Source organism: Dipodomys spectabilis, unplaced genomic scaffold (genome assembly GCF_019054845.1).
Source record: "Dipodomys spectabilis isolate Male_0828 unplaced genomic scaffold, ASM1905484v1 ptg000096l, whole genome shotgun sequence".
NCBI classification, from domain to species: domain Eukaryota; kingdom Metazoa; phylum Chordata; class Mammalia; order Rodentia; family Heteromyidae; genus Dipodomys; species Dipodomys spectabilis.
In genome coordinates, this window is record NW_024870773.1 from 5,953,435 (window position 1) to 5,965,589 (window position 12,155).

The 12,155-nt window shown below is 45.3% G+C and overlaps 1 protein-coding gene across 7 annotated transcripts in view; it reads left to right on the top strand.

Moving 5' to 3' along the window:
• The window catches only part of Svil (supervillin), a 211,603-nt gene extending 204,732 nt beyond the window's left edge, over positions 1-6,871 (top strand). For all 7 annotated transcript variants that reach the window (XM_042686010.1, XM_042686004.1, XM_042686008.1 and 4 more), the window contains 4 exons: positions 940-1,083; positions 2,870-2,994; positions 5,653-5,808; positions 5,897-6,871. In XM_042686010.1, coding sequence (XP_042541944.1) covers positions 940-1,083; positions 2,870-2,994; positions 5,653-5,808; positions 5,897-5,983 — 512 coding nt within the window. In that variant the 3' untranslated portion in view covers positions 5,984-6,871. The remainder of the gene's footprint in view (positions 1-939; positions 1,084-2,869; positions 2,995-5,652; positions 5,809-5,896) is intronic.
• Positions 6,872-12,155: the final 5,284 nt, after the last annotated feature.

A 12,155-nucleotide genomic window follows, 5' to 3' on the forward strand; every position in this document is an offset into this window, starting at 1 on the left:
TGAGTTAGCCAGAGAGGTGTTAGCCCAAGACTGCTAAATTCAAGGTCAGGGATGTTTCTACCAGGCTGTCACCTCAAAGCTGAAGCCTCTGGGCTATCACTCTAGTTGGGACACTCACTGAAGAGTGGGCTTTGTAGATACTCCTCCTTCCTGCCTATCAAGCTGGAGGCCATCTGTGCCTGAGCTCCTGATAGTCTCTTGTCAGATACCTCCAGCTTAGAGATAGAGCCCAGGTCACCAACAAAGCTTGACCCGCTGCACATGTCATGCATGGGTGACATTAGTGTCCAGAGGGGTGGTTGCTGTCATCCTGTACCTGGGACTCAGATGGATGATCAACTTTCGCTGGGCAATTCAAGTGTGTGTGGTTTTCCCAGAACCCCACAATGTACTCTAGGAAAGGATTCAAGCCAGTCAAGTTAGTGGAATGTGTCAGAATTGAGACTGGCAGAGAAGAGGAGGAGGTGGAGATGGAACATTTACTCTTTCAAAGCCCATTTCTGTGTCAGAGAACTGAGGACTTTATCAGTGTTCAGTAGTCAGGTGTGGACACAAATGTCACTGAGCTGAGGACAGGCAAGATGTGCTCCAAGTTTCCATGATGCTCTTTGGAGACTGGTGGTGACAAACAGCCCCTTGACACTTGGCACAGGCCTAGACACAGCTAAGAAGGCCTGAGCATGAGCTGGGGAAAAGAAGGAGGATTTGAGAAGAAAGAAGATGAGAAAGATCCTTGTACCTCTGCTCTCTATACGTAGGGGGCTTTTCTAATATTAACTTCCAAAGGGCTGGGGCCTCCCAGTGTCCCCTTCATCCTCAGGGAGGCTCAGAGAGATGTCCCTATCTGAGGGGGTGGGGCCTTTCCTTATGTCTGGGGCAGAGCATGTTAGAAGCAGCCACAAAGGAGCTCCTGATGGTCTGGCTCTGTCCTCCCCTCAGCGCTTTTCCTGGTTGACAATCACCATGAGGTATACCTCTGGCAAGGCTGGTGGCCCATCGAGAACAAGATCACCGGCTCTGCCCGCATCCGCTGGGCCTCTGACCGGAAGAGTGCAATGGAGACTGTCCTGCAGTACTGCCGAGGTAAGGGGAGGTTCAGAACCAGGGAGGAGCAGCCAGAGGCCCAGACCCACATTTCCCGCACATGCCCACCAGCATGGCATAGCCTGGCAGATAGCAATGAAGCCAGTGTCCATTCTAAGCATTTGAGACATATTACTTTTAAGATCCATGTATTCTCATCTGCCAGCGCAAGTGAGAATTCATTTTTCTCATTCGTATGATGAGACCATGTAACTTGTGTGAGAAGTTTGGGTTTTACGTAGGAATAAGGACACCAACTCGAAAGGAACGCGGCAAGGCAAAGTTTACTTCTGCAGAAGGGTGCACCATCAACCTAAACCAAGCACACAGCAGGCAAGCTGCTCCCTTTTTATCTCTAACCCAGCCAGGCCCCTCGGCTGCTCACATTTGCTGAGCTCAGTTCACAATCTGCAAAAGGATGTGGCTTAACAGGATATACCTAGAATCCAAGGAGCCTCTAACAGGATGTCTTAATTAAAGCGCAGCAAGAAAAGGATGTAAATGTAATCAACAAAGGTCAAGCTGCCTGACCTAAGCAGAAACTTTTCAGAAAAACAATTCTCACAAGATCGACAGAAAGGAAGCAGTCCACCTTGACAGGAAAGATGCTTTTCTCACACTTGGTACCCTAAGGGTGCATTACGGAACACACAGGACAGACAAAAACCCTGTTGCATTTGGGATTTACTTGTGCTGCTAGACATGTGAGCCTCTATGAGGCATGTTCTGTGTAAAGCAGCGTCTTTGGAAAACAGAAATCTTCCCCAGAAAAAAACTGTCAAAAAGTCACTGTCCACCATTTCAGCATTCCTTATTATTTTTACTATGCCTTTTTTTAAAAAGGATTTCTAGTAACCCAGGCGTAGTGGTTTATGCCGTAATTCCAGCTGCTTGGGAGCTGGAGGGTGGAGGATCTTGTTTAAGGAGGAAAAGCTTGAGATCCTGTCTAGAATCAAAAACAAAAGGGCAGTTGTATCAGGTACAGCAACCTGCCTTGAAAGCCTAAGGCCCTGAACTCAATCCTCAGGGGAGAATCCTGGGGGGAAAGAAAGTAGCAAATGCATGGGGTATTTTTTCCCATACCTTCCACATGAAATATGTAATCTTTTGGATAAAATTAAGGAGCCAGTGGGGCTGGGAAGGTGGCTCAGTGGTAGAGCGCTTGTCTTGCATGCATGAGGCCCTGGGTTCGATTCCTCAGCCCCACATAAGCAAAAAAAGGAAAAAAAAAAGCCAGAAGTAGCCCACGACCAGACCAAAAAAAATTAAGGAGCCAGTAATGAATGCTTTATCTGAATGTTTCTGGTTTTGTTGATTATCTTCACATCACTGAATGTGTGCAGTTGTTTACTTTTTTATCTTGAAAAGCCTTTGTAGTAGATTCCTAAACTTTCCACCAAATATGGAAGCTTCAGTGCTTATAAAAGACACTTCCATGACCCATCTAATGCGATTGAAGTTATTCTGTGTTACAAGGTGAAAGGAAACCTGCACAGGTAACTGACAGGAAGAGCTCCAGATAGCAGCCATGGCCACCCAAGGATCCAGAAGCATTGTGTTAGTCTCAGGACAAAGACGTCATGTCTTCATGGCACTCTGTCATCAAGGACATCAGATTCACATTTTACATTATTTTCATCCATGTGTTGTTATCCACTACTTTTAATTGTCATTTTAAACTTGAAACTAGGAGTTGTGACCAAAGAAGACAAGGTTCCAAGGGAAGTCAAAGGAAAGACAGGGTTCTTGTGCCCCCTGACATTGTTTGCATTCCTTGTCACCACAGGAAAGAACCTCAAGAAGCCACCTCCCAAGTCTTACCTCATCCATGCTGGTCTCGAGCCCCTGACGTTCACCAACATGTTTCCCTGCTGGGAGCACAGGGAAGACATTGCTGAGGTCACGGAAATGGTAAGCGCGTGTCTGCACATTGCACTGTTCAGGCAGGATGCTCAGTAGGGCAAGGTATCCAGTCTATAGTTCATAGCACTCTCAAGAGAAAAAGAGAAAGGAAGGAAGGAAGGAGGGAGGGAGGGAGAGAGGGAGGGAAGGGAGAGAAAGAAAGGAAAGAAGAAAGAAAGAAAGAAGAGAGGGGGAGGAAGGGAGGGAAAGAAGGAAGAGAAGAAGGAAGGAGAGAGAGGGAGGAAGGAAAGAAGGAGCAAGAGAGGGAAGGAAGGGAAGGAAGGAAGGAAGAAAGGAAGGAAGGAAGGAAGGAAAGAACTAGTTTAGGAAGAGGAGAAATCTAACAGGAAGTCAGTTGGACTTTTCTGGTAGTTTTCTATACATAGAACTCAGACTTCCTTAAATACTTATAAGTGGAGGTGTATTTATTTATTTTGAAGAGCATAAATAAAAACTGCAGTCCTGGCTGGGAAGGTGGCTCAGTGGTAGAGCGTTTGCCTTGCATGCCTGAGGCCCTGGGTTCGATTCCTCAGCACCACATAAGCAAAAAGAAAAAAGCCGGAAGTGGCGCTGTGGCTCAAGTGGTAGAGTGCTAGCCTTGAGCTAAAGAGCTGAGGGACAGCGCCCAGGCCCAGAGTTCAGGCCCCATGACCAGACCCAAAAATAATAATAATAATAATAAAACTGCAGTCTTTTCATTCTGTTGCTTCTCAAAGTCTACAAAATATATGTTTCAGAGGTTAGCCTCAGGTAAAAAAGACACAAGACAAGCCTTGATCTGAGGTGTGTTCAGATCATTAGACCTGGGGTATGATGATGTACTCATGGCCAGGTGTTACTCAAAGTTTCCTTAATATTGTCTTTTGAGCCTGGTACCAATGGCTCATGCCTATAATCCTATCTACTCTGGAGGCTGAGATCTGAGGATTGAATGCAGCCAGGGCAGGAAAGTCTGTGAGATTCCTATCTCCAGATAACTACCAAAAAGCCAGAGGCAGAACTGTGGCTCATAGAGTGCTAGTGTTGAGCAAAAAAACAGTTTTAGGACAGTGTCCAGGCCCAGAGTTCAAGCCCTAGGACTGGGACTTAGAAAATTGTGTTTTATGTGTCCATCTGATATTAAATGAGGCATTCATTATAACGTCTACCTACCAGAATATTATTATCTAGAATTTTTATTTTGGTGGTACTGGGAATTGAATTCAGGGCCCGTTGCCTACTAGGCAGGTGCCCTACAGGTTAGCCATACCTGCCAACCTGTCTTTGTGTAGCCACGGGTTTTGATCTCCACAGGGAAGAGCCAACCTCAGCCTGATTTCTGATAGAAAGGAACATGTTATAGAAGTTAATGAATATGAGCAAACCATCCCAAAGGCTCCAGGGATTGCCAACACCTTACCAACTTCATGCAGTCTAAACACAGGATGGAAATCACCATCATATTTCTGCATCCACTGTAGATCACTGGATGTCAGCAGGAGCTGCATGATATTGTACCAGCCTGTGGGATTTCAGCCAGGAGGAAGCGGGCTTCCCCCGCAGCATGCCATACTAATTAATTAAGATTTACTAAGTGCTTGTCCTGACTGGGCACCACTCCAAACACTTTACATTCATTTTCTTACTTAATTATCAGAACAGTCCATTAAGATTTGGCTTCTTATTATCCCAATTTTTCCAGCATAGGCGTAGAGACACAAAATCTGGAGTTACTCGTCCTGTGTCCCCAAGCATCAGGAAAGGAACCAGCCATGGGCACAGGCAGGCTCACTCTAAAACACACCTCAAAAATCCCTCCACGGGCCAGTTCCATGTGTTGCTGACTTTACCAACAGTGTTTAGTCACCCTTTCCGCCCATCCAGCCATCCAGCCACCCAAAAGGAGGGCAACCCATGTGGGATCCAAGTTTAATGGAGGAAGATAATTTCCACTGAATAATCTTAATGTACACAGTTGTTTTGGAAGGAAAAAAAGGAGGAGTAGGGAAGGGAGGGAGGAAGGGAGGGTTGATTCATGAACATATTGAGCAAGTTCTCTTCTGCTAAGCCACATCCCCAGCCTTATTTTTCTATTGTGGATCAAGAACTGATCCCTGGGGCAGAAACAGATGATAGCTTTTAAGGATGTGGAGATCACCATTAGAGGCCAGCCTGGACAAAAGCATGAGACCCTATCTGAAAAATAAACTAAAATCAGCAGGACTGAGTCTTTGGCTCAAGTTGTAGAGTACTTACAAACACAAGAGCCTGACTTCAGTTTCCAGACAGGATATGTGAGAGAGAGAGAGAGACAGAGATAAACACAGAAACAAAGACAGGGAGACAGACAGAGAAAGAGAAAAAAGCACAAATGCCATTTATGTGTAAGCTTCTAAGTATTTAGGCTGTGAATCCAATCATTTTATTCTTTAATCACTTATGAGAATGTGAATTTTTTTTGGAGGCAGTCCTGTTACAGTATTTATCTGAAACTTGGCAGTTGGATGAGAAAACATAAAAGCCAGGATGTGATCCTTTATATTCCAGGCCCTGGTCCCTCCCTTCGCAGTGAAATGAAGCTATGAACCTGCCTCTCTCAGGCTGTGGCACAGATAGGCAGGGCTGCATGTTCACTAGCACGTGATCAAATGTGGCACACACCAAGCTCTCTCTGCCTCTCCTGTCTAGGACACGGAGGTTTCCAATCAGATCACCCTTGTGGAAGATGTCTTGGCCACACTCTGTAAAACCATCTACCCACTGGCTGATCTCCTAGCCAGGCCACTCCCAGAAGGAGTGGATCCTCTAAAGCTGGAGATTTATCTCACTGATGAAGACTTCGAGGTGAGTGGTCTTTGGTTGGGATGTTACTTAAGCAGCACCCAGAGTCTCAGCATCCTCTCACACAGTGGGCATTTCTTGTTTCCTCCAGTTTGCTCTAGATATGACAAGAGATGAATACAGCGCACTGCCCACCTGGAAACAGGTGAATCTGAAGAAAGCAAAAGGCCTGTTCTGAGTGCCACAGATGCCGGAGGAGCCTCATGGTCACCTTCAACCATAGCACCCCAAAAATGGATACTTTTTTCAGACTGATTTTTTTTTATTATTTTGAAATCAGAGGGTTTTTTTAAAACCCCAAACCTGATCTTATTAACGATACCGCTTGTCCTGGAGTTGTGTATTTTGTAAATGTTTTAAGAGAACTCTTTGGAAATGTGCTTTCCGCAATTCAGCAGGTGATGTCAATTAAAGCATTTCTCCGTGCACTTGACCGGTGATTTAGAGCCACAGCTCTGCCCTCTTCCTTTGACTACACATGGCCGACTCTCTTTTTGTAGCAGTTCTCTTTATAAAAGTGTTATTTTGATAGTTTGTGGATTCTAAAATATATATATTTATATAAACACCATATAAATCAAATATGTATTTAAAAAAGCAATATGTATTCATTCACTTTTAATTTCTTTTTTTGATGTCAAAATATTACTGCAAGATAGCTGAAATTGCTTCTGTTGGCTTCAGTCTGCCACCCGTCTGTATCCTCACCTATTCAGAAGCATTTCCTGTCACATTAGATCTGACTTGTTTTGAGTACTGCTTCCGGTGCTAAAAATGAACAGAAAAAAAAATGTACTGAATGGCATGGACTCCGAAGAATCTATGCAAATCTACCTTTAATATCTCCCCAGAAATATATAGTGCCTTGTTTCGATGTACAGTTTATATACAGAAAAGTTTGCTCTGCCTTTTTGATGATGGTTTTAAATGTTATCTACAGTTTTACTCTCAAATAGTAGAAAGAAAAACATCTCAATTTCTAATACCCATTGTAAACATTACACAGTGTCATTTTGTGACATAAGGACCCCTCCAAAAAAAAATAAAAACTTCAGAATAATCACAATTAATTGATTGGTTTACATTGACTTCCAAGCAGGTTCCTTTGTGTGGGGCAAGAAGAGTCATAATTGTCAATCGAGTAACAATGTTTTGCCATTAAATATTAACTGCTATAAATCTGAATCTCACTTAGGGCAAGATTTTATATACATAGCATCATAGGATTAAGAAGTCAGATATTTGACCTCTGAGTACTATAATGAGGACATGTTTTTAAGATCATTATTCACCACAAGCTTTTAATCCTCTAGCTGTTTCCAACATTTGATTTCAGGATGGGTATCTAAGATATACAGAAAATGAGTTAGAAATTTCCTCATATGTTCTGAAAAGTCCAAAGCTAGGGCTAGGGGTATAGCTCAATGGTATAGCTCTTGCCTTGACTCCCAACCCCACCAAAAAATAAAAAGCTGGGCTTGGTGGTACTTGGAGACAGACATAGGAGGATTGAGATCATTTTTTCATCTGGGCAAAAGTGAGAGACCATATCTGGGATCGGGGCTGGAAGGGAGAGTTTAAAATAAAAGGCTCAAATGTGTCTCGAGTGGTAGAACACTTGCCTGGCAAGCACAAGGCCCTGAGTTCAGTCCCCTGGACCACACAAACATAACAAAAACACCCAAAGGCATGGTGTTGATCTACAGCTGGGCTATGAGCAGTTGCAGCCCCTCTCCTTGCCCTTTTTGTCCAGGTTTTAATAAGTCTGGTAATCACACAGCTACCTTGAACTTCGCATGCTCCACCCTGGGACAACAGCCTGGACATTCCACTTCCCGATTGTGCGGTTTGGGCCAGTCACTGCAAGTCCTTGCCTTGGTTTCCTTAAGAAAGGAGACAATAGCGTGTCATCCTGCCAGCATCACAAGACTCTTAGTAAGGATCAAGCGAGAAATTGTTTTACATTGTCATGGTGCTACGTACCTACTGGCATCTGGGCTCTTGCAATGGTGGCTGAAACCAGAAAGTAAGATCGTTACTAGGCGCTACTTAGGAATTTCAGACTAAATAAAAAGAAGTACAAGGGAAAGGAGAGAGGGTTCTGAATGGTGTTACCCCATAGGTACAATCCACAGGAGTGGAGAAAGGGTTTTATAGCCAGCAGAGCAAGCTGAGGAGCAGCTGGAGGGAGCATTTCCCAGGGAAAGGAGGGCAGGCTCTGGGGGCTCCGTGGCTCCTACTGCCAGCCCTGATGCTGTCCGCTGTGGAGCTTGAGCAGGTTCCTGATCTTTCTGTGCCTCAGCTCCATTCGCACCTGTAAGACGGGCTCGTAATACCAATGCCTACCCCCCACACTGCAGAAGGTTGTGTGCAAAGCCCCTTGTTGCTATGCTGCCTAGTTGTTATTTAATAATACAGAGGGTGCAGTCTTAGAAATCCTTTGCCCACTAGAGCAGGACCATTTGGTATTACAGGTCATGAATGCTTCTACAGATAGCAGACATTCATGTTTCCAGAGGGCCCCAAGACTCCACTACCCAGAACTATCCAGTAGAGATAGAAGAGAACCCAGTATACAACTCAGCTCTAACACTTCTCCAAAATCTCAATCAACTCCATCTGCAGGATAACTCCACCATTGTGAGGAGGAGGAGCTGATGTGGTAGGTTCTCCCATTCCTGGTGAGACCCTCTGGAAGCTTCCTGAAAGATCAACCCTCTCTAGAAACTAGACAGAACAAGAGAGATGGGCCTTCTTTCTGCTGATGCCCTGCTATAGAAGGGTTTTACCCCTACTTACTTTAGAATCCAGATGATGTCAGCTGCCCTCTGGGCTTCTGTGTAGACAGAGCTACTCCAGTGTCCACAGCCAGTGCCACTTGGCTTTCACTGGGCAGCAGGGCAGAATGAGAAGATGGGCCACAGTGCCTTCTGTGATAGGGAGAACTTGAGCGCTAACTGAAAATGTGTGGGCTGCGGGGCGGGGGGGGGGGGGGGGCATTCCGAACCTGCATCCACCTTTCCAAAGGGAAGATGGGCATGTCTACATCTCTAGTCACTGGAAGGGGGAAGATGGTGGTGAAGGCTTGGTCCCAACCTTGTGGTACGATTGAGAAGGGATTGGGTGGTGAACATGTTTCCTTTATCAGTGGGTTAATCCACTGATGAGTTCATCCTGGGTTGGCCGTTAGGAGACAGAACATGGCTGAAGGAAGCAGTTCTCTGGAAATCCTCTTTCTCTTCCTCTCCCTCCTCCTCACCCCCCCACACATGTACTTGCTCTCTCTTTCTGTCTCTTTCTCTCCTTCTCTATCTTGGAGGTGAGTAGCTTTCCTCAGCCAGGCCTTTCCACCATCATGCTCTTCCTCACCATATACCTGAAACAACAGAATCAGGTGACCATGGACTGAAACCTCTCAAACCATGAGCCAAAATGCCCCCCAGGTTTCCTCTAGAATGTTGTCACAGAGATTAAGAACTGACTTATACAGCCTCACCCTGGCTGGGCGGGGTGGCAGGAGAGCCACCCGTGTGTAGTGTCTTCACAAAGCTATGCATAGTGGCTTTGCAATTCTCAGGGTCTCCATCAGACCCTGTCTCCCAAACACCCCCAAAAAGCACATAGACTAAAGAAAGACAGAGTACTTGCTATGTAAACAGACTCTAGAAACATTTCCAGCCAGTCCTAGAACAGAAAGCCATCCATTTCTGCTGGTATAGGTAAGACCTGTCATACTGGCGACTTGAGTCTTGGATTTCTTCATTAATACTAATTTTACTGACAGGGTTAGAGTGAAATGTTTGCTGTTAAATATCAAAATGTCCTGCTGACAGACTTATAGTATTTTGGAAATAGTAGCTGGAGAAGCCAAGACTCAGAGCTGGGCCTGGCCAGAGAAGGAAATATAGAAGTAACCCCAGAAAAAAGGGCATTAGTCACCCATCTGCCAAGGGACCAGCAGGTGGCACTGTGGCTCATCAACAAAAGGCAAGGCATCAACTCCTGTGTACGTCATCTGATCCACCCTTTCTGAAGACGCCAGCTGTTAAACAGGAGTGAGACAAGGCCTTCATATGACACTTGTTACTGACCCTAACACCTCTCTTTAGTGTGTTTCCTGTACAGAGGATTCTGCAATGCGCCATGTGCCAGAGGTAAAAACCATCCTACCACCTCCTCTTCTATCTTCCTCTCCTGGGCTCTGGCAATAGCCCTGGTAACAGGTGTCCAGAAGCCAGCATTCACCATGATGGAAGCTGGGACGATTAAATGAAACGTGCCTCAGGAACTAGGTTAGGGATCTTCCAGTCGCAGTTCATCTGGCTCTAAAGATTCCTCCATCCTAAAAGCATACTTTTTTTTTCACTTTTTCCCTCTTTCCCAGTTTGATTATCTTTAGAAAGAAGATGATGCAGCTGGATACAGGTGGCTCATGCCTATGATCCTAGCTACTCAGGAGGCTGAGATCTGAGGATGGTGGTCCCAAGCCAGCCAGGGCAGGAAAGTCTATGAGACACTTAAATCCAATTAACCACCAGAAAACTAAACATGGTGCTGTGGCTCAAATGGTAGAGCTGAAGAGTTCAGGGAAAGCGCCCAGGACCCGAGTTCAAGCTCCTATGGCCAACAAAGAAAGGAAAGGAAAGGAAAGGAGAGGAGAGGAAAGGAAAGGAAAGAAAGGAGGGAAGGAGGGAGGAAGGAAGGGGAGAAAAGAAAAAGAAAGAAAGAGAAAGAAAGAAAGAAAAAGAAAGAAAGAAAGGAAGGAAGGAAGGAAGGAAGGAAGGAAAGAAAAAGTGATGCCTTTGTTAGGCCCAATTAGTTCATCAGGCAAGCTCTCTACTGATGAAAAGTGCTGAATTCCATTTATCAAATACTTAATTAGCCTCACTTGGAAGCGATTCATAATCATTTCTTCAACTTGCTGAATAAGCAGAGAACATGGCATGATCAGACAATTTCAAATATAGATTTCCATAGAGGTTGTACCTGTCAAGATTGTGAGCACATTTCTGAATTAGCATTACAATTTCTCCCCCTGCTGCCCAGAGTCCCCTGCACTGGAGCCCCTTGGCCTGACCAGTTGGTTCTGTGCTCACCGGGCCTGGACAGAGGGTTAACCCTGTGAGTGGCTGCCACAACCAGGAAGGAGGGAGGGGGAGGGCGGAGGCAGGGAGGGCCTGAGAGCAGAATCTCACTTCCCAGCCCAGATCATCTCTCAGCTCAGCCAGCTCGTATTCTCTTTTCCACTGAGGCTACTTTCCTCACTTCCTGTAACTCACACTCCTGCACCCTTTCTGCCCTGGGAGTGCGGGGAATTAGGTCCCCTGAGAGACAGAGGCATTTTCAATGAAGGACACTCACCAACTCAGAGAGCAGGGTGACTCAGAGACATTTCCTGTGCTTCAAAGCACAGGCAGCAAATGTGGTCCCCTCTACTTTCAGATCTGAACTCCAAACCTACGTCACCCACCCGACCATTCTGCCAATAATTCATTAATCACTAACTATGGGTATGAAAATCACTATGCGTTAATCTGGTGGATGCACACAGTCCTTGGCATTCAGGACAAGGTATACTATTCAAAAAGTTCAAAAGCAAAGCCACGGGTGACACTGGTGGGTCACACCTCGGGAGGCTAAGATCTGAGGGTCACAGTTCTAAGCCAGTTAGGCAAAAAAAAGTCTGTAGATTCTTATCTCCAATTAACCAGTGTGTGTGTGTGAGTGAGAGAGAGAGAGAGAGAGAGAGAGAGAGAGAGAGAGAGAGAGAGTCACTATAATATAGTGAATCTGCAGCCTCATACATCTTTTTGCTACAACTCTTGATTACATCAAGGTCACATCAAGGAGTTGACCTCTACTGACTAGTTTTGCAGAAGCACACTGGCTCAAAAGCCATGAATTTGAACACTATTTGTTAGAGTACAAGGCTGCCTGCTGAGTGTGCAGTCTTGTCCCTGGACAGTTTAATGTCTTTGTCCATAACCCACCAAGTGAGATGCTGCTCATGGGTTTCGCACTCAAATTCAGGAGTGGAAGTCATGAAAGACAATGCCCGTACCTGCCCCCCACCCCCCCTTCCCCATGCACCCATGATATATGCAAAGTTGCTAGTAAAATACCAGGTACAAGGATCAGATTTTAATTTTTGAATTCTCATCCTTCACTAGCTGTGTGCTTTTGGTAGTTTACTTGACCTCTCTGTGTCTTGGGTTTCCTATCTGCAAAGCAAAATCTATGTGAAGTGCACACGTAGGTACTAGCACAGAGCCTGACATATAGGAAATTATTAAGTACTCATTATCCACCAAGTGACTAATAGAACTGAAGCCATGTAGAAAATTATGACT